The sequence below is a fragment of the Danio rerio genome, chromosome 8, assembly GCF_049306965.1.
Source record: "Danio rerio strain Tuebingen ecotype United States chromosome 8, GRCz12tu, whole genome shotgun sequence".
NCBI lineage: Eukaryota > Metazoa > Chordata > Actinopteri > Cypriniformes > Danionidae > Danio > Danio rerio.
The window spans coordinates 8,729,517-8,752,415 of record NC_133183.1 but is presented as its reverse complement, the minus strand read 5'-3'; the positions used below and the strand labels follow the sequence as shown (position 1 = coordinate 8,752,415).

Genomic DNA, 22,899 nt, shown 5'->3' with positions numbered 1-22,899 from the left:
GTGTGTGTTTGGAGAAGTGTATGTTAACATTTCCGTCATGTAATCCACCGAAAAGAGCTTCTCATAAATATTACATCAGGTCTTGTCCTCATGACCCACATCTGTGCTTTCCAGCACTTTTGGATTCAGAGCGGGGCAGTCCGTCCAGAACAGCCTCATGCGTGAGCGACATGGAAGACGATCGCTCCGATTCATTCCGGAGAGGGAAATACTCTGATCTCCTCCGTCAGACCACGCCGCCCAGTCTGGATTCAGCCATGGACTCGTGGGACAGTTCGGCCCTCGATGCTGGCTATGGAAGTCAGGGTATGGAATGAAATCATGAATATCCTAATTGAATGTTAACAAGCGATGGGCCAGAGTGAAATGTGAGGTCGGAGAGGGTTAATGAGCTCATTTGGACTTTAATCAAGTGGGCGTGAGGGAGTCCTGTTATTCAGGTCAGTGAAGGATCCTTGGCCAATTAAAGAGGTCGAGTGGCTTATATGTGAAGCACTTCACACAATGCATAGCTTCAAAGCAGTTTTATGGAAAAGGATGATTTTGATGGTGTTGGAATATCAAGCCTATTCCATGCGTGTTCAATAAGAAAAGGTCTAGAGAGGGTTTTCTTCAATGCCAAAAATATTAGCAATTTATTAGATTCATTCATTCATTTTCTTGTCGGCTTAGTCCCTTTATTAATCCGGGGTCGCCACAGCGGAATGAACCGCCAACTTATCCAGCAAGTTTTTACACAGCGGATGCCCTTCCAGCTGCAACCCATCTCTGGGAAACATCCACACACACATTCACACACACACTCATACACTACGGACAATTTAGCCAACCCAATTCACCTGTACCGCATGTCTTTAGATTGTGGGGGAAACCTGAGCACCCGGAGGAAACCCACGCGAAGGCAGGGAGAACATGCAAACTCCACACAGAAACGCCAACTGAGCCGAGGTTCGAACCAGCAACCTTCTTGCTGTGAGGCGACAGCACTACCTACTGCGCCACTGCCTCACCCCCAATTTATTAGATACAAATGAATAATTTGATGACAGAGCTCTGGGTTATGTTACCCCAATGGAATACAAGAATTACATTCAAGAGGTTCGCAACTTTCTTACATTTCCTGACACCAGCATATATACAACACTGATATTAACAGGTGGAGTTTTGGTGTAATGTCGCTTATCAGTCATTCTGCAGTCCTTTGGCTCTTGTCCCCCCAGACATACTTCCTCTTTCTGCAACCCTTCTCTGCATACCAGAACTGAACAATTACGTGCATCTTTAATATATTTCACAACTTCTACAAGCATCATGACAACTTGTGACATGTCTAGACTTTTTATTTAACAAAGGCCCCCTCACTTATTCTTATTATGTTTTTTCCACTTGTCAGCATGTTCCTTAAAGTATGCAGCACAGTAAAAAAAGAGGAAGTGTGTCTGGTCAAGATGTGTTATAATACAATAGAAAAGATTGATCAATCTGTTGTTAGTCTCAACATTTTTCTAATAAATAAAAACACTAAAGTAATAAAAATAAATAACTTTTTTTCCAACAATGATTATATGTTAATATTGTCACATTGTAGTTACATTACAGCGAATCGAATATTTACCAAATAATCAAAATCCCATAAACAATTGATGTCGAAAGGATTAGCCCTCATGTTAATTCGTTTTTTAGACTTTTTTTTAAATATTTGCCAATGACATTTTCTCAGTATTTCTTATAATTTTCTTTTGGATAATGTCTTATATATATATATATTTTTTTTTGACTGGATTAAAAGCAGATTTAATTGTCAATATTATTAGCCCCTTTAAAAAAAATATACACTCACCGGCCACTTTATTAGGGACACCCTTCGAACTGCTTGTAAACGCAAATGTCCAACCTTGAGGCGGATGGGCTACAGCAGCAGAAGACCACTCTGGGTGCCACTCCTGTCAGCTAAGAACAGGAAACTGAGGCTACAATTCGCACAGGTTCATCAAAATTGGACATTAGGATATTGTAAAAACATTGCCTGGTCTGATGAGTCTCGATTTTTGCTGCGTCATTCGGATGGTCGGGTCAGAATTTGGCGTCAACAACATGTAAGCATGTATAATAATGGAAATGATTTTAAAATGATTCAAATTTCACAATAGAGCTAATAATTTTGACTTCAACTGTATGTTTCAATTCATTTTTCCATTTAATATTACAAGCAATTAAGCACTTTTCTAGGGCAAACATTATGCACTGTAAAATTTTTTAGCCTTAAAGGGAAAGTTCATCCGAACATTACGTTTACTCATCATTTTCTCTTCATCAAGTGGCTACAAATCTTCTGAATTTTATTTATTCTGTTGAACACAAAAGAAGATACTTTGAAGAATGTTGGAAATTATTATCCATAGTAGAAAAAAAAAAAATATATATATATATATATATATATATATATATATATACTATAGAAGTCAGTGGTTGCCGGTTTCCATCATTCTTCAAAATATTCAAAAGACTTTGGGTTGATTTTTGGATGAATTGCCCCTTTAAACTAAAATATCAAAAATGATTAGTTATAGTATAAAATCAAATTTCTTTTGGCAAATCATATTCATGTTTGTGCTTAATCAAATCTCAAACTCTGTTTTCCGGTGTGTATATTCATATTTAATTTTTAGGCTTCAGAACAAACCACTTCATTAACTTTATTCATTCATTTTCCTTCGGCCTAGTCCTTTATGTATAAGGGGTTACCACTGTGGAATGAACCACCAACTAACAACTCCAATAACTTTCCAAAAATAATTAAACTTGCCTTGGTTAACATAATAATCTACTTAAGTCTTTAAATTGCACTTTAGGATGACTCCTAGCATCTTAAAAAATAAGAAATTAGTTATTAGAAATTAGTCATAAAAATCATTAGGCTTAAAATGTGTTGAAAAATCTTGTAATCAAACCTCAACCTTTATATTTCAGGCGTATATATTCATAGGCCATCAGACTTCACTCTTCATCCCAGCGACTGGAGACAGACCAATCACAGGAGCCCGCTGATGTCAAGAAGACCCGCCCACCGTCCTACAGTGTATGATGGGAGACTGAGTGAAGAAGACTGGACGTACTCTGGGTGAGAGTTTCTTTAGAGACACAACTCGTTGAATTAGTCAGTACAGGTCTTCATCTTATGAAGATAATAGTCAGCGATTCGAGGGTTAAAGAAGCATAATGGAAGATGAGAAAGACAATTATGCCAAAGAGCATTTCAGTTTTGGTTACTAACGCAATCTTGTGGCTGTTCTGTCAATTATTATTTCTCATGTGTATGTGTGCTTAGGAATGAATGTCATTAAGAAAATGTTCAGGTCATATTTCAGAAATGTATTTCGTTTGAATTATAATACATTGATATTATGACGGTAGTATTTGTGATACTAGCTGATTTGTCATAAATTTTAATATTGTGAAAAAAGAAAAAGTGGACTGTGACCTGAACATGTGATCATGCACTGTAAAATCAGTCCCTCCAGGATTTGGCAGGGAATTTTAATTAATATTTTTAATTAATAATATCGTGATGATTTTTCTCAACATATGGAACTTTTTGCTTAAAGTCTTGTGATTTTGCTGTAAAAATACCCCCCAAATATCTTTTTTTAACCTTAAGGTTTCACAAACTCCTGGAGGAACTGTAAAATATTATCATAGTTTTTTGTTGTCATAAATAAAACAAATGATGTATAGTAAGTTACTGTTTAAACGGGTCATAAATAATTTTTTATTGTCTTGACTGATCAAAATAACTCCTTAAATATTACATTTTGACCCAATGAATGTTTGCCTCCTACATAAACATAATAATATCTTTTTTTTAAATCTGACCTCCAAATTGTGAACAGTAGTAAATCTGTATACACTTCGAGGGGTGTGTAACATTACACTAAAAAAGTTTGACAGATCAAGATCAGGATTGATTATATTTAGCTTGAGGTGGTTTTGGACTTGTAATGGGAGATAGAAACACATTTGACAGATAAACTGATTACACCCACATAACCAATCCACTGCAAAAAAAAAAAAAAGCTTTTCTTACAGAGTGGCTCACTGTAGTATTGGTAACCTAGCAACCAAAAGTAAACAAGGCAAGCATAATGGAGACAGCCCTGCTGAAAAATCCAGCTTAAACCAGCCTAGGCTGGTTGGCTGGTTTTAGCTGGTCGACCAGCCTGGATTTAGAGGGGTTTTGGCCATTTCCAGGCTGGTTTCCAGCTATTTCCAGCCTGGTTCTAGCTGATCAGGCTGGAAAATGACCAGCCAAATCCAGCTAAAACCAGCTTGACCGGCCTGGTTTAAGCTGGATATAGCTGGTTTTGGCTGGACTCCCAGCTTGGCTAGGCTGGTCAAGCTGGTTTTAGCCGGTCATCTCCCAGCCTGACCAGCTAAGACCAGGCTGGAAATGGCTGGAAACCAGCCTGGAAGTGGCCAAAACCCCTCTAAAACCAGCCTGGTCGACCAGCTAAAACCATCCAACCAGCTTAGGCTGGTTTAAGCTGGATTTTTCAGCAGGGAGCTCACTGCAAAAAATGCTTTTCTTGCTAAGATTTTTTTGTCTTGTTTCTAGTCCAAATATCTAAAAATTCTTAAATCAAGAAGCATTTCTAGGCAAGCAAAACATATTGTCTTGTTTTCAGAAATAATATGCCAAAATTTAGTGAGTTTTTCCTTAAAACAAGCTAAATAATCTGCCGATGGGGTAAGCAAAATAATCTCCCTGCTGAAAAATCCATCTTAAACCAGCCTAGGCTGGTTGGCTGGTTTTAGCTGGTTGACCAGCCTGGTTTTAGAGGGGTTTTGGCCATTTCCAGGCTGGTTTCCAGCCATTTCCAGCCTGGTCTTAGCTGGTCAGGCTGTAAAATGACCAGCCAAATCCAGCTTGACCAGCGTGATTTAAGCTGGATATAGCTGGTTTTGGCTGGACTATCAGCTTGGCTAGGCTGGTCAAGCTGGTTTTAGCTGGTCATCTCCCAGCCTGACCAGCTAAGTGGTCGACCAGCTAAAACCAGCCAACCAGCCTAGGCTGGTTTAAGCTGGATTTTTCAGCAGGGTTATGTCAAAAGGAAAAACAAGATTATTTCGCTTACCCCATTGGCAGATTATTTTGCATGTTTTAAGGAAAAACTCTTTTAATTTTGGCAAATTATTTCTGAAAACAAGACAATATGTTTTTCTTGCCTAGAAATATTGATATAAGAAGCTGAATTCTAGTATCTTGAAAAATATCTAATATAATATTCTGTACTGTCATCATGGATAAAAAAAGATAAAAGTACTCGGTTATTAGAAATAAGTTATTAAAACTTGTTATTAAGTTATTAAAAGTTATTAAAAAATGTTTCTGTTAAACAGAAATTAGGGGGAAAAAAATAAACGAGGCTATTAATTCAGGAGGGCTAATAATTCTGACTTCAACAGTACATTTGGCACGCATCTTTACATTGCTTCAGTGGTTAAACTTGCTCACTGTCCAGCACCGAAAGCACCCGCCTGTTTGCTTCTTCCACAGTCAGCCTCTGTATGCTCCTACTTTTCTCTTTTTCTATTTCTCTCTCAGGTTTTCTGTCTCTCGTCTGCCTTACTAATCATCCGTGGGCCACTCGCTGTCATCCGCCCTTGTCTGCTTCTGTTTTTTATCGCTCATTTTTTCTGTTGCTTTATCGCTGGAACTACCTGACGGCCTCTTCAGACACATCTGTGTGTGTATGTTTCTCTTTCTCTAACCGCCACTTTTCTTGTAGTTGAGGAGGATCTTTTACAGTGACTGTTCAATCATACAGTATAAAGACAGAGAGAGAATGAGAGAGAGAGCTCCGTTTCCAATGGTACACCTGGCCTTACATTACCCAGGCTGCTTTGCATTGACACAGATCTGTCAGTCCCGCATGCGGCCACAACTACAACAGTACAACAGACGCTCAGGAGAACTATTGGTCACAAGCTCTTCAGGACCTGGAGACCTGCGGTCAGTCAGAAATCCTGCGCGAGCTTGAGGTAAAACTAACTAAGAATCAGTTAAACACTTGATTTACAATCTGTGGACTGCTTAAGTTTTACTGTATGTGCTGATTGTGGAAGATTAAATCCCAATGGCTGCGTCTGAAATTGCCTACTACTCAGTAGGTACTGCATTTGAATTTAAGTGTACTACTTGACCATTAGGGCTAAGCAGTGGCGCAGTAGGTAGTGCTGTCGCCTCACAGCAAGAAGGTCGCTGGGTCGCTGGTTCGAGCCTCGACTCGGTTGGCGTTTCTGTGTGGAGTTTGCATATTCTCCCTGCATTCGCGTGGGTTTCCTCCGGGTGCTCCGGTTTCCCCTACAGTCCAAAGACATGCGGTACAAGTGGATTGGGTAGGCTAAATTGTCCGTAGTGTATGAGTGTGTGTGTGGTTGTTTCCCAGAGATGGGTTGCAGCTGGAAGGGCATCCGCTGCGTAAAAACTTGCTGGATAAGTTGGTGGTTCATTCCGCTGTGGTGACCCCGGAATAATAAAGGGACTAAGCCGACAAGAAAATGAATTAATGAATACGTGACCATTAGAAAAGTACGTTTTGTACAGTATGAATGTGAGGGGTATGAATTGAACTCGGACATACTATATCCGCCATTTTGTCATCAAGTGACCTACCCGTCAATTGCGTCGCTTCACTCCCATGTTAAAGTTTAAATAGGATACGCGGCCGGCCGGAAGTGCGATATGCACATCAATATAGCAGCATTTTTTATGACACTGTATAACAATAGTTTATATTTTTACCGTACTGTGACGGTTGGGTTAGGGTAGGGGTAGACGTTAAAAAACACAATTTATCGGGTAATTTAATAGATAACATTAATACTCTGTTCAACTACTGTTTTTATGTTGTCGTTACGGTTGGGGTGGGGTTAGACGTTAGTAAAATACAATTAATGGTAAATTTAATAAATAAAATAAATCCTTTTCGTTAACTTTCAGCCCCAACCATATCTGATCTAGCAACAACCCAATCCCATTTATGAATTATCTTGCGGTGGATCATTGGATAGCATAGTCAAATGGATCATTTTTATTATCATTGTTTGACAGTAACGGAGGAACGTTACTGTCAAAATGTTACTGTTATGTAATGTAATGTTACTGCCAAATGTAGCGAAGGAAGAGTACTGATTTTTCTCTAATAATTTACTTGAGTAAAAGTACACATATTTAAATGTACCCAAAAAGTACACATTACCCAATAATTTTACTCAAGTAAATGTAACTTGTTATACACACCTCTGCATAGTCCATCGGATGCGCACTTCAGAATCTCACCGGAAGTAATAGGTCATATTGGTACTTCTTGCATACTGTTGTTTGAATTCTATAACTACATCCCAGATGGCACACTATACACTTTGCACTTACACACTCAACAGCGTAGTATATGAATGTAGTATCGTCCCAAATGTAACACTAATGCTTTTTTACTAAGTGGAAATTCAACCCGTTTCCCAGATTACGTTTGACTTTCAAACTACCAATAATACCTGCCATGAGTATAACCGCATTCACCATCGGAAGGAGATATAATCACTCATAATAATCACTTCGCTTGTAGGAGAATACTTCTTTTACAATCCAAAATGAATAAAGTGATCCAACATGAGCGCCCGAAAGCTTCGCCCCTTCCGCTACATGAGCAAAGCTGCAATTGTTGAGTCCATGAAGTGTCCAACATTACACACTTCTTTTTAACGGTGAATAAGGGCATCATCTGTGTAATGAAATTACACCTATTCTATTTAGAGTTTTAGTGTGTTCACACACTATTTATGCTACAAGATGGCGTAGAATAGTGCATAAGTATGCGATTTGGGATGCTCCTTATGAATTCGGACATACTGTACTACTCTGCTCGCATTCTGTTTTAGTGTACTACACTGTATATTATGGAAGTATGCGGTTTCGGACGCAGCCCGAGTTCAATTTGTAATAGTTCCCTGATTTATTTACTTAGTTTAGCACAATATAAATTTTCAATAAAAACCTTTACCATGATATGAATCATTTTAACATAATTTTAGCCAGACTCCTAAGCAAGATAGTAATTTTAACCAGCATTTTTACCAAACTTGAAGATTTTTTCAGTTTTATTGAAAAATTCAACTTTTAACTTTCAACTTTTTTCAAACTTTTAAAAATAGATATAATTTTCAAATAAAATTTGTTCTATATTCAAATTTTATTTACAAATTATTCCCCACAGTAGTAATTAAACCACCATTTCTACCAAATTTTGAAAATACAAATAACTTTTTTAATAAAGTTTTTCTTTAACGCAATATAATTTTTAACCAAAATCATTGCAATGGATGTAATTTTCAAATATTATCCATAACCTTAAGTCAAATATATAATTTAAATTTATTTACAAATCATGTCACATTATAAATTGATTTCAAATAGTTTTAACCAAAATCTTTACACAATCTTTTTACCATAGTTTAACAAAGTTTGACAATATTAGTAATTTTCAGATGATTTTTACCAATTATGACAATATAAATTATTTCCACATATTTTTGACAAAAAACTTATCCACAGTAGTAATTTAACCAAATTTGACAATATAATTTTCAGATTGTTTTAACCAAAATCTTTATCACAATATCATTTTCAGCCAAAATCTTTACAATAGAAATTTTAAAATAAATATTTGACTATGATATAAAAGTGAAATCTTTATAACAATAGAATTTGCAAGCAAAAATATTTACCACAATATTAAATTTCAAATACTTTTAACAAAAATCTTTACAACCAATGTTTACAATTAACGTTCAACCCATTTTTTTTTTACATTACGAGTCTATTTTAAATAGTTTGAACCGAAATCTTTACCACAATCTACAATAAATTGCAACCAAAATATAAAAATTATAAAAGGACATTTTTACCCTCCACAAAGAATACCGTTATAATAGCTTATCGTCTTACATTTGCTATAATTGTCAACATACACAAATTAGCGAATTAAATTTAGAAAATATTAAAATCTCTTTAGACTACTGCTTTTTTACTTCTATCTTTGAGAATTTTTCCAAATCTGACACTGCCTGAATCCCTTTATTTTCACAGCGTGTGACTAAACATCAAACATTTGACTTGTGACAACTAATCTTTTAATTCGATTCATTTTGGAGAATAAATTAGTCTTGCTTTGAACAAAAAACATCCAACATCTCTGTCTCTTCTTTGAAATCTCATGTTTTTTTTTTTAATATTTATTATTTGGAGGCTACAATAATGTCAGGCAGCACGTTGAGTTTGGGAGAAGACTTCGAGAAGCAGAATGAAAGCAAGACCAAATTTCTGGAACTGAGCCCGGAGAATACCTCCGTGAACACACCAGAGGACCTGAAGGAGAACAGCCCGTCAGTGCCTCTAGAGCTTCATAAGGTAATGTTCACCTTCCAGCAGCTGGATTCACGTCTTGAACTCTTGCTTTTGATGGCCTGATCCATGTTTTCTCCATCAGATCTGCATTCAGAAGGATGCCGACAGCAGGGATTTTGGCTTCAGTGTGTCCGACGGTCTGCTGGAAAAGGGTGTTTATGTGAACATGATCCGTCCGGATGGCCCTGCAGATCAGGCTGGGTTACGTCCATATGACCGGATTCTGCAGGTGATGCTTTCTTCCCTCTAACCTTTTCTTAATGGGAAAGTTTACAGAAAATGGGAAAAGTCACTATTCACCTACGCTTTTTATAAACCGTCAGACTATCCCAAGACCCAGTTCAAACTTTCTCACTTCTCTGATCGTTTTCCACAGGTCAATCACGCGCGGACTCGTGATTTCGACTGTTGTCTAGCTGTGCCATTGATCACGGAGGCCGGAGAGAATCTGCAGCTGGTCATTAGCAGGAATCCTCTCGCTCAGGCGCACGACTGGCCACCTAAAGACTGTCAGGACACTTCCCAACAGTCTGCACAAAATCCAAGAAAAGTTGACCTCTGATTCCCACAAATGAGAAACACAGAGCACAAGTTTGTTTTTCTTCCACACACAAATGTTGTCTCTCTCTCACTCTCACATTAGCACCAGTGTTTTGTATTTCACATATGTTTATTTATTGATATTTATTTATTATTCTCAAGCCAAGTTCAATGTTTTTCTCACAATGTGTGTTTTTTTTTTTGTGATGATCCTCACTTCAAACAAGCCACAAACAAGTTCTCACAGACGCACATGAGATTTCTGCTCGCTCTCAGTTACACAAAACATCATGTTCACCTCCATCCAAGCCTCTTTTGTTTGTATTTGAAATAATGGCGCACTCATTTAGTTCGTCCTGTCAACAGAAACTCTTTGATGAAGCAGATCTGTGGGTTTTACCGAACACGACGAGAAATTCAAAGCCATGTGTTTGACTGTCTAGATGCAATTTCTGAGATCAAAACCACGACAGTTTTGACAATCGACTTTTTTAACGCTGATGAAAGCACATCTTTTGTTCGTCTTCAAAACGTGACGTCTTGACATGAATGTTTCAGGTGCATGTGATGCAGTTCGGTGATGTTATTTGTGTACTGTAAAGTCATGTATGAAGATTTTATTCCCCCGCGCTAACCAAGAATGGATTTTAAGTGATTGAAAGTCCTTTAAAGGAGCTTGTTTTTAGTGTGACTTTTAAAAGATCCTTCTTGCCCACTATTTTAATGTAGAAACCCCCTGTTCCTTGATGTTAAATATGTAGGATGCCGGGAATGAGATGTGCGTTTAATACTGTTGGGTTAGAAGTGATCAGGTTTTTGTTTTTTAAGAAAATAAAGGATAATAACCAAAGTGTGTGTGGTACAAATATGAACCAAAGTGGTTTCCAAAGTGAGGGACGCAAAACAATGAGGGGGTGATTTCCAAAAATATCATATACAGTTGAAGTCAGAATTATTAGCCCATCTGAATTATTAGCCACCCTGTTTATTTTTTTTGTTTCAATACATTTTTCAACATAATAGTTTTAATAAGTCATCTCTAATAACTGATTTATTTTATCTTTATGATGACCGTAAATAATATTTGACTAGATATTTCTCAAGACACTTCTGTACAGCTTAAAGTGACATTTAAAGGCTTAACTAGGTTAATTAAGGTAATTAGGCAGATTAGGGTAATTAGGCAAGTTATAGCAAGACGATGGTTTATTCTGTAGACTATCGAACAAAAATATAGCTTAAAGGGGCTAATAATTTTGTCCTTAAAATGGTGTTTAAAAAATTTAAAACTGCTTTAATTCTAGCCGAAAACAAATAAGACTATACCCAGAAGAAAAAATATTATCAGACATACTGTGAAAATTTCCTTGCTCTGTTAAACATAATATGGGAAATATTTAGAAATGAAAAAAAAAATTCAAAGGGGTTCTAATAATTCTGACTTCAACTGTATGTTGTTAAACTGTTACCATATTTTATCTATAATCTGCAGAAGATAAACATACTATTTAATAGTTATATAAAAGAACATGCAAATAAAAAGCCATCAGCCTTTCCATTATTTTTCCATTGCATTGTGACCTCTGGGCCCGGTTTTTCAAAAGTAATCCACTAGGATTTTGGATAAGGGATTGGATCAAATCTTGAAAATGGGTTTTTCAAAAGAAAAAATGGATGTTCACACTCCAATTTTTTTATTTTATTTATTTATTTATTTATTTATTTATTTATTTATTTATTTATTTATTTATTTATTTTGCTGCTTGTTCAAACTACTTATAATGAGTTGAATCAACACAATTCTTGAGGTTTTGGGGGATAAATTAATTGTTTAATGTTCAATCAAATCAAGTAATCAACTTAAATTTGTAAAAATAATTAACGTAGCTGATTTGTGTTGAGACAACATGATGGAATTGTGTGGAGCCCTGCAGTTTTTACAGTGTAGCTCATTTTAAATAAATAGTTCGAACAAGTAGCAAAAATCTGTTTTGTGTGTTTCTCTCTCTCTCTCTCTCTCTCTCTCTCTCTCTCTCTCTCTCTTTTGCTCTCTCTTTTTGTTGTTCCAGCTTGTGTGTCTGTCAGGACGGCGCTCAGGGTTTTGATAGCGCAGGCAGTGTTGGCACAGGCTGGAGATGAGCTGTCCCACACCTCACCGCTCTGTCAGATTCTGGAGCCGCATGACACTGCTCCTATTTTAGTCCAAGGCTGGATTCAGAGTGGAGGAAACGTGATGTCTAATGCATGCGTGCGAATTTAAGATGAACTGGAGTGTCAATGGGATTGTGAGATGATGGAGGCGCAGCTGATCATGTTGAAGTCAAATAAGGACACTGCATGTATTTTGATCTCCAGCAATAATAGATTGTGACAATGTTGACTAATTTAATTTAGACATTATTGCAATTTAGGTAGAGTTAAGCCTGTTAGTTCTAGTTTTAGGTTACAGCAACTACAAAAAAAAATATTAGTCAAATATTTTATAGATATTAATGTTGGCAATGGTGGGCTGTTTAACTGACAACAAAATAATCTTAATCATTGTTTAAGACTTAATCAAAACACCTTGTTTTGGGTTTTACACTAATATATATTGGAATTTTATATCTATAAATGCAAATAAATGTAAATCCCTTTTATCATATTCAAACAAGAAGTTTTAGAGAGTGATGTTTAAACTCCTAGAATTTGTGCTTATTGCTTTGTATTTATTAGGACTATTAATTTGTATGTTTATGTTACCCTCTCGTTTTCCCTCATTTCTCTAAATGAATATTATTTTTTTAATGCCTACAAATGCGTATGTGTGGTTGTCATCACGGGACAGTGTGGAGGAGAGGGAGAGGTGAGGTCAGATGGTGAGTCGCGCACCTAGTGACCTGCAGTTTGGCAGTATTTCCGTTTTTGTCTGAACGAGAAGGGAGACGTGGTAAATACGAACTAGAGGTCTGCATTCCCGCTGCTGTACAATGGTAGCCAACCAGATTTCTTGCGGTGCAGGAATGAATTTATGAATTACACTGGTGTAATTTGAAAGGGAGCGGGCGGCACAGTCTAACAATAGCGCAATATCGCTCCCGAGCGAGCGAGCACGCGCATGGATGCTGTTTGTTTGTGTTTGTGTGTGTGTCTGTGAATGAGAGAGAGCGTGGTGCTGTGTGTCGCTTGGTGCTCTCTCTCTGTGTGTGCGCGTGTGTGCGCGCGCGCGCGTGTGTGTGTGTGTGTGTGTGTGAGAATGAGAGAGAGAGAGCATGGTGCTGTGCATCGCTTGGTGCTGTCCCACGCAGATCTCTTATACGAACTTGATAAAGAAGTGACGTGAACCTAAGGTCGCATATACGATATTCAGATTCTGAATCGTTTAGGCACAAGCCAATGGTTTGGTGACGCTGTCTAAGCCTTACATAATAATTTTTTTTTAAATGCACGGTAATACCTGATACCGAGGTAAAATAGGGAGGAGGTTTGACAGTATCAAAATTTGGATACCGCCCAAACCTAATTCGTGAAGTTTTATTTGTACTGTAAATCTTTTGTTGTTATAAATTTTTATTTTTTAAATTGATTAATGATGATGACGCCATGTGATAGGTCCTCACGCCAACTTTGAGCCCTGAAGTGTCCGGCTTGACTGCTCGTTTTCAACTGTGCTTGGCTAATCTCGTTCATCACCGGCTGCAGCCATGGTACAAGTCGAACGCACCTATTGATTCACAATGAACAATTCTCTCATGATTCGGTCAGAATGAATCTTGAACCAACTTGTGTGGGAGTGGACTCCAATGGCCAAAGAATGGGAACTAAAGCAGTTTGACTGATTAAACTACAAAATCAGTATAGTTTATTGTATTTACTTAATCTAAGACATATTAAGACAACGTTATTTTTGTTCATGTTATATAACAGTAAGAAGTGAAGAGCTCACTTTAAGACAACGTCACTCTTCCCAGCAGACAAATAACACCATAAGACGTAAATGTTAGGTTAGATTTAGGTCATCAACATCTAAGAACAATGTTGATGTCCAATAACAACATGAAATGATGTTGACGTTTTTGTTGATTTTCGGATTCGTTGAAAAGTGACCAAAATCCAGCATGGAGCCAACATCCTAAACCAACGTCATATTGACGTCAAATACTGTCATTTATTTGTTAAGTACAGTATGCCAACCAAAATCCAATGTCTGATAAACGTTATAGTGGTGACGTCCACACAACGTCAAGCTGTAACATCATTCAAGAGTTCACGCTTAGCTGATAATAGATTTTATTGATGATTTTTTTGATGATTGAAGTTTGGCATGCTGTCCCAGGAGAGACCTCTGAGCCCAAAAGGTCCTTGAGCCCTGGGCTCCCTCACGTTTGCAGGGCGAGAGGGGAGCTTTGAGCTCAGGTACATCTTGACAACTTCCCCCTTGATAAGAGCTGATGAAGAGATATGCTGCAGCATGAGAGTTTGACTGTAGTGCTAAATTTAGATTAATCAATTCACTTGTGCATGTTTTTGGAATGTGGAAGGAAACCGGAGGACCTGGGAAAACCCACGCGAGCATGGGAAGAACATGCAAACTACGCACAGAAACGACCGCCGGCCTGTTAAAGGACTAGAACCGGTAACGTTCTTGCTGTGATGCTGTGTTAACACCAGACGCGGAATGCGCGGATAAATCGCGGTATTCGTGCATAAATTGCCATGTGAACATTTGAGTTTACTCACTTCATTCGCGCGCCAAACCCCGCTCCATTCGCGTGTCGAATCCACTTCATTCGTGCATCAAATTCACTTGGGAACAGACACGGATTCGCGTGATGGGCACGGCTTCTGTCTGTCCGGTGACTCTAGCTTCGTTGTTAAATGGCTAACATGGATTTTATGAAGAAAATAACAGTGTTTATGTGCTTTATAAAGGCTGAAAACAGCGTCAATACATTTAGGGTCCTGTCTGAGTCCACTACATCCTTTCAGAGGTTCATCCAGCTCTGTGTTCATAAACTCTTCCAGAAACTGAACCTGGATGACGGAGGCTTTTAGCGGTGCTTCAGACTGAGCCAAGCCCAGTTTGATGAACTTTTTGTCGGTGTCGGCTGGAGGATTTCCCCCGGCACACCAACAACAGGTGATACGTCAGAATCACGCCCCCACAAGAGCAAGCTCCTGATTGGTTAACGCAGCGCGAATATCTGCTGAAGTTCATATTTTCGAACTCGAGCGATTTTACGCGCAAAACGCTCAATTCGTGCCGCGCCATTCACGCGTATTGTGTCATTCGCACCGCGCCATTCGTGCGTATCGTGCCGCAGGATATCTATTTGTGCGTTTGCATTGACTTAACATGTAAATCACTCGCGCTTGCCGAGCATTCCACATCTGATGTGAACGCAGCATCAGGCAACAGTGCTAACCACTGGGCCACCGTGCCGCCCTATGAAAGGAAAGGTGGGGAAGTAGGGTGGAAGGGGGGATTCTTTAAATCGAAGATGGCTGTAGCGAGAAACCCTGGCTCTTTATAGTGGGTTAGGACTGCCCTGATTGGTGGATCATACGTAGCTAATGCAGAACCAGCCATGTTCAATCATAATCGCGTGATCCTCTCGAAATTTCTTTATAAATACACTTCACTTAGAAATTGATATTTTGTTGTTTTTAGGTCATGTTGGAAAGTGACCAAAATGCAACATCAATCTGATGTCATGCTGTTGTCCTGTGCCTGCTGGGTTGTCTTGCTGTTGTTGCTTTTAAAATTAGATTCTACTGGTATTGCAATTTTAATCTTTTCTAGGTATGAAAAAGAAGCATTTCTATTGAAACCCGACCATCAGCCTTCACATCAGAACATCAGGAATCAGGTATACACAACACACACACAAAGATTGGACATTTTTATTCAGTCTGAAAGATGCAATATGCATCTAAAATGGTGTCTGTCACAAAACTACTTTGGTTTACAAGATTTTTTTTGTTTAATCATGTTACCTTATACAGCAAAAATGTGAATGGAAAAAATCGAACCTTGAATGTCTAGTTTTCATATAACATTACAGTATTTTCCAGCTGAAACGATATAAAATGGAGGAAGCCAGTCGCTTACAAATATTGCACACCGCAAGTTGCATTTAGCCTGAACAACTAATCAACATTTAAATATAGATTTCTGAACACATTCAGAAAAATATAGGCAAATGACCAATCACATTAGGTACAGTATAAAATGGTTAAATACAAAAAGGCAAATCTTTAGATGAATGAAAAGACTACAAATGAGCAAACACTTGCTGAGTGAACGTTTAGCTCAAGGTGAAATAGGTGAAATAGGACACTGTTAAACGAAATCTAGAGGATCCAAAGGGTATGGGATGGACTTCGGGATGGAGAACTGGGCGGTCAAAGGTAAACAAACACAGAGGTATATTTTAGGGGCAGTTCTTTGCTGTTGGTGATTAGCTGGAATATTTAGAGGATTTAAGGCTCGAGACAATTGCACAATCTCATTCTTAGGCCAGAGAGGGAAATGGCAGTGTCTCTGTGCAAAGACATAAAGGCCAGGTTTCATGCGTTCATTCTGAAAGCTGATGGTTTTATCATGTCGAGCAGTTCGGCTGTGCTGAATCATGGGATTTACTGCGGGCTCCACAAGTCTGATGTGCGTGGGAATTAAAATCCAATTTAAAACTCATCACAATTCTTTGCTATTTGTAGGTCACTAATCGAATGTTAGTAAATTAGTGACGTTGATCATGCGACTCTTTGTACAGACGGTCCATCGAAGCACAAGCTTTTGTTCACGTTAGCTTTTCCCTCAAAACTCATAATGAAGACAATCTGATAAATGTCAGTATATGAGTAATCCAGCAGCATTCACATTGAATCTTAAACAAAAATAAACAAAAAGAAATGTGCGCTTTTCAAATCACGTTTTAATTCTCACATAAAATTTTCTTTTGGAAAACTGGTATCTGTTTAAATAAATGTATTTACTTAAAGAAATCAAAAAAAAAAAAAAATATATATATATATATATATATATATACATATTTATATATATATATACACACACACACACACATATATTTATTCACACACAACAGTTCTTTCTGGTTCTTGTATCTGATTGGCTGATAGCCATGCAAAATTCTGCAATAACAGCACTCTTAGCCTCTTCTCCCTTGTGTAAACTCACTACAGTTAGACAATTATTGCAGCTGTTGGACAACATAATGTACTTTTGAGGCTTTATTATGTGAGAATGTAGTTGTTTAGATTGCAACTACACAGTTTAATTATAAGGATAGTGCCTATTTTAAAATATTTGTAATTTCTGAGATACAGAGTGTTGGCACCTTGAGCAAAGACGGTTGATGTTCTGCCACAAGATGGTGACAGAGACCGCATAATAAGTCCTTAGGGGAGAAAAACTCAAACCACAGCTAAACAAATCATTATAAATCAGGTAAGTGACATTCTAAGTTGATCTCTGTCTTTTGTGTGTTGTAGTGCTGTATTTATACCATAGTATTCTGCTAGTGTTTGCTTTGCTTTGGCTTTTTTGGGGTTAATTATTGTGAAATCCTGATTGCAACAAAGAAATACTGGGAAATCTCTGTTTACTGATGGCATTTCATGCCGTTCAGCCTTATAATCTTAAAATGTCAGCAAAATCAGCTGTTTTGTCATCATTTTAGACATTAAGCTAGAGAATCATTCAAATGCTAGCTCTAAAGTGATGTTGGTGAAGTAGCAACGGTTTCTACTGTTCTGATGTCAGCTGCAGAAAGTAGTTCCTCATACAAAAGGGTTTTAAGGCTCTTTGTGATTGATTTTCTTTTTTATATACTCGATTATGCTGTCGAACTGTTGTATAAACATAATATCACACTCATAGCAGTGCGATATGGCTGTATATCATCACTGGTGCCTCTGCGGCCTCGAGCCAATGCACCCCTCCCACCAATGCTGATATACTGCCATATCACAGTGCTACTCATGTCATATTGCTCAAATATATGATAAATGTATTTTCTTAAAAATAAGTAGAAATCAAAAATAAAAATAAATAATTACAAATAAAAAAATAAAAATAGAAACTTAAGAAAAAACAGTAAATGATTATACAATTAATTTTTCTCAGTGATGGGTTGCAGCTGGAAGGGCATCCACTGTGTAAAACATATGCTGGATAAGTTGGCGGTTCATTCTGCTGTGTTAACCCTTGATTAATAAAGGGATTAAGCCAAAAAGAAATTGAATAAATGACATATAATATGATTGGTAAATGTATTTTATAAAAAAAAAAGTACAAATTCCCTGACTAGATTAGTTTTTTATTAGATTTATTATAGAGGGGAAGCATTTTTTTCTTTAAAGATATAATAGGGAAATATATATAAAGAAATACAGGTACTCAGACTGCTTCAGACTCCGCCGTACATGATCAGCTAATAAAGTGCTGCCGAACAGCTCTGTGTGGTGTTGATAATCATCAGCTTTCGGATCATCTTACAGTGAATGACGCTTATAATAGTGCATCAAATGATACTTAGCGAACACAGCTGCCTGCAGTGTTAAAGTGGCTCTGTGTGTGTGCAATGGCAGTGGTCACTATAGTTCAAGGACAGATTGAAAGGACAGAGTGTTAAAGTATGCTTATGTCTTACAGTATAAGTGTGAGTGTGTATGTCTGTGCACAGCGTCCGCTCACTGCGGAGGTACATTCATTTTTCTTCAAGACAAAGAACATTTAAGAACCTCATCGTACAAGATTTACTGCCACAAGCACTGACGGACGTCATAATGTCGCTAAATGTCACATTTAGTTCGCTGCTGTTAAGTATTGTCCTAAAAAATCAAGCGAAAAGTCGCTCTCTCTGCTGATGAATTCAATCCCAACCAGGCGCAACATGATTTCTACAACAAAAGTCCTCATAGAATGACAAAACTGCAAGATTTTTGGACCAATGAGATTGTGACAAAAAGTGACAAATCTCCAAAATGTAAAATTGCAGCCGTTTACTCTGTTTATTTTGAGCTTTTGAATTTAAAAAAAATTATATATGGAATTTGTTCCATTTTTGCAGGAAGTGATAATTTTGTTCTCTTACACACATGGGATGGAAACTGTTTTATATAATAATTGTTTATGCATAATTTCACGATTTTTGATTTAAACAGATATTATTTTATATACAGATGAATTCAAAATTATTCCCCCTCCTGTGGATTTAGATTTTTCAAATGATGTTTTACAGATCAGGGAATTTTTCACAGTATTTCCTCTAATATTTTTTCTTCTGGAGAAAGTCTTATTTGTTTTATTTCGGTTCGAATAAAAGCAGTTTTTAATTTTTTAAAAACCATTTTAGGGTCAAAATTATTAGCCCCCCTTAGCAATACTGATTTTCAATCGGCTACAGAACAAACAATCATTATGCAATGACTTGCCTAATTACCTAACTTGCCTAATTAACCTAATTAAAGTCTTTAAATGTCACTTCAAGCTGAATATTAGCATCTTGAAAAATATCCAGTCAAATGTTATGGCAAAGATAAAAAGAAATCAGTTATTAGAAATTAGTTATTAAAACTATAGGGCTCTATTTTAATGATCTAGACACAAAGTCTAAAGCACAAAAGCATTAAGGCATGTTCGAATCCACTTTTGCCATTTTAAGGACGGAAAAATGTGATCTGCGCCCTGGCGCATGGTCTAACAGGGTTGTGCTTATTGTCTTAATGAGTTTTGAGCATAACATGCAATAAACCAATCAGAGTCTTATCTCACATTCCTTTTAAGAGTTAGTTGCATCGCGTCATGGTGCATTTGTTATTTACATGGCGGACTTTGTGAGTTGATAAACTGAACTCTTTACTAGCAAGAAAACAGTTAAACAGACCATCTGCAGTGCGAGGATAAAGAACGAGCCTCCTCCAATCGGCCTCTTTACTTTCTCTTTATTTTTACTCGTTTACTTTTTTGGATAAGGAAACAACGTTGTACCCACTCCCAAAGACATCAATTATCCTACATATTTAATTTAGTTTAAGCACTAAGATTTGCTTCAAAACTATTTCTAAATTCAGTTCTAATATCCAGGAAACAAACAAATGAACAATAATAACGAAGTGTGGCCAAAAAAACACATCCAAGCATGTGAACTGAAAAAAGGCATGGAGGCAGGGGTTTTTATATTTATGTGAAAAAGAATCATTTTTGTAGAAAATTGAATCATTTCTTTGGAAAAGAATAATTTTTCGTATGTAAAGGTATTTGTGTATTGTACATCCTGTGTGTATTAAGCAATGTGTAAGCGTTTAGGACCAGCATAGTCGAATAACTAATGCCTTTACAAACTTTAAACCTGCTTTTAGCTGGTCAACAACATATATTTTAGTTCTTCAAAATGGCTAGGCACCAACAATGCGCCTTAACACACCTCTATTTTAGACCAACACACTCATGAGTCCACAAAGTGGTGCAAATGCATTTGCTATTTAAACAACTTAGCGCAAAGCGTGAAAATTACTGTTGCGCTGGTCTGAAAATAGCAACAAATCGCGCCAAACATGTGTTGCACCTTATTGCATCAGGTGTATGATTGTGTTTAGAAATGTGCTGAAAACATCTTATCTCTGTTAAACAGATATTGAAGAATTTAAAGTGAACAGGAGGGCTAATAATTCTGACCTCAACTGTACATCTAAGCCAAACGCTTTTTTTTATCATTGGAAATTCAGTTCAACCAAAACTGTAATAAAATGATCTCATACTATCCAAATCCCTGCTAGATATGCTGAGCAATAATAAAGTAATGCGCAGTAAATCATCTAAATGTTGCACCTGGTCAGGATGTGGTTAAATCTAAAAAACAGTGCACTACAGATTAAACAAACCGCCTCAGACGGCTAAAGCTCACATCAGGTTATTACAATATCAGCATTAATGCTAATACCAGTGATTACAATCAGAATACAAATCCTACATGGCAAAAAAGATATATCAGTATAAGATAATTCTGTAAAAACACACTAGTGCAGAGAGAGAGGGGAGGGGGGCGACACAGGAAAGCAGAATCTCCCATAGGAGAGGACAGAGGAGGAGAAATACGCCAATCTCTCTTAGAGAGTCTCACATAGTAGTTTCTACGATGGTGTGTGTGTGTTTGCTGAAGGCGTGGATGCCGTTGGGGTCCAGCGGGTGAAGCAGCTCGCTGTTCTTCAGGCTGTACTCCTTCGGACGGGAGCTTGCGCCTCCTTTAACCGGCGCCGCCACGGCTTTGATCCGCTAAACACAAGACAAGATTTTTTACTACACTGTAAAAAATCTGAGTTTAGTAAAATTATTTAATTACTTGTTTAATCAATTTATTTCAAATGAGCTGAAACAACACAATTATGGAGATATTTTTGGAACAACTTAATTGGTTTAAGTGGATTGAACATAAATCAATTAAGTTGTCCCAGAAAAACTAGTTTCAGCTCATTTTAAATATGTAGTTTGAACAAAAAGCTGTCAAATGTAATTTTTATAATTATAAATTTAGAATAATTTATTAAAAACCCATTTAAGTTGTCTCAAAAAATGTATTTAAGGTATTACATTTTATTTTAGTGTAGTTTATCGCCCTAAATTCAAATTATTTACATTATAAACCCAGTAACGTTGTACCAAAAAACTTAAAACAGCAAATTGTGTAGTTTCAGCAAAGTAGTTTGAACCAACATTTTAAAACAAAAGTGCATATTAATTATTAATGCATTGATGAATTTAGGATGATAAATGGTATTCTATTTTATTTTACTGACCTGCATTTAAATTATGGACATTATAAACCCATTTAAAAATGTATTTTGTTTTAGATGTTATGTGCATTTTCTATTATTAAATAAATATGCATTATGTAGAAATGTCATTCATTTATTTTTGTTATTATTATTTTATAGCACTTTGGATCATCTAAGGTTGTGTAAAATAGTGCTCTATAAATAAAGTTTGCCTTGCAACCTAAAAATGTATTTTGATTTAGATGTAAAGTGAAAATCCTTGATATTGAATCTAAAAAAAACAAAACATTTTAATAAATTTCTCAAACAATTTTAAAGCAATAAAATTACATTTATAGTAAAAAAGAAATGTCGGTTTTAAATTATTTTATTTTATTTTGTTTTATTTTATGGCCCTAAATTTAAATCATGGACATTATAAACCCATTTAAAAATGTATTTTGATTAAGATGTAATGTGAAAATCACTTACATTGTATCTAAAAAATGTTTTTATTAAAATACTCAAACCATTTTAAAGCATTATAAAGTAGACATGTCAGATTTTTGTTAATCTAAAAAACAATAAAACATACAAAAATAAGAACATAATTCATTATTATATTAACAACATTATTAATAAGTTAGAAAAGTAGAAAAGTCTGTATGTTTTCATTAAATGATCAAATTCTTGAACAAATTAAAGAAAATGTCAAATTGAGTTAAAATATAAATGAAAAAACTTGTTATATTTCATTTAAAATGAGAATGAAACTATAAATATGACTCCAAATTATATACAGTTGAAGTCAGAATTATTAGCCCCCTTTTGATTTTTATTTTCTTTTTTAAATATTTCCCAAATTATTTTTAACAGAGCAATGAAATTTTCACAGTTTGTCTGATAATATTTTTTCTTCTGGAGAAAGTCCTATTTGTTTTATTTCAGCTAGAATAAAAGCAGTTTTTAATTTTTTAAAAACCATTTTTGGGACAAAATTATTAGCCCCTTTAAGCTAATTTTTTTTCTGATAGTCTACAGAACAAACCATCGTTATACAATAACTTGACTAATTACCCTAACCTGCCTAGTTCACCTTATTAACCTAGTTAAGCCTTTAAATGTCACTTTAAGCTGTA

At 36.4% G+C, this 22,899-nt stretch overlaps 2 protein-coding genes across 17 annotated transcripts in view; one reads left to right on the top strand and one right to left on the bottom strand.

Moving 5' to 3' along the window:
- The window catches only part of grip2a (glutamate receptor interacting protein 2a), a 100,781-nt gene extending 89,928 nt beyond the window's left edge, over nt 1-10,853 (top strand). For 7 of the 15 annotated variants that reach the window (XR_012383798.1, XR_012383800.1, NM_001430888.1 and 4 more), the window contains 6 exons: nt 115-306; nt 2,971-3,121; nt 5,916-6,039; nt 9,305-9,466; nt 9,546-9,692; nt 9,840-10,853. Coding sequence is in view for 5 of the 15 variants with exons in the window: in NM_001430888.1 (NP_001417817.1) it covers nt 115-306; nt 2,971-3,121; nt 5,916-6,039; nt 9,305-9,466; nt 9,546-9,692; nt 9,840-10,025 (962 nt within the window). In the remaining 10 variants the exon portion in view is untranslated. Of the gene's footprint in view, nt 1-114; nt 307-2,970; nt 4,152-4,557; nt 6,040-9,304; nt 9,467-9,545; nt 9,693-9,839 lie in introns of all 15 variants that reach the window. The other 8 variants (XR_012383799.1, XR_012383792.1, XR_012383801.1 and 5 more) reach the window with 4 other exon arrangements.
- Nucleotides 10,854-17,831: 6,978 nt separating this feature from the next.
- slc6a6a (solute carrier family 6 member 6a) overlaps nt 17,832-22,899 on the bottom strand; it is a 54,592-nt gene continuing 49,524 nt past the window's right edge. Inside the window, exon 14 of one of the 2 annotated variants that reach the window (XM_073909533.1) lies at nt 17,832-21,281. In XM_073909533.1, the coding sequence (XP_073765634.1) occupies nt 21,126-21,281 (156 nt within the window). In that variant the 3' untranslated portion in view covers nt 17,832-21,125. The remainder of the gene's footprint in view (nt 21,282-22,899) is intronic. The other variant, NM_001126386.1, reaches the window with a different exon arrangement.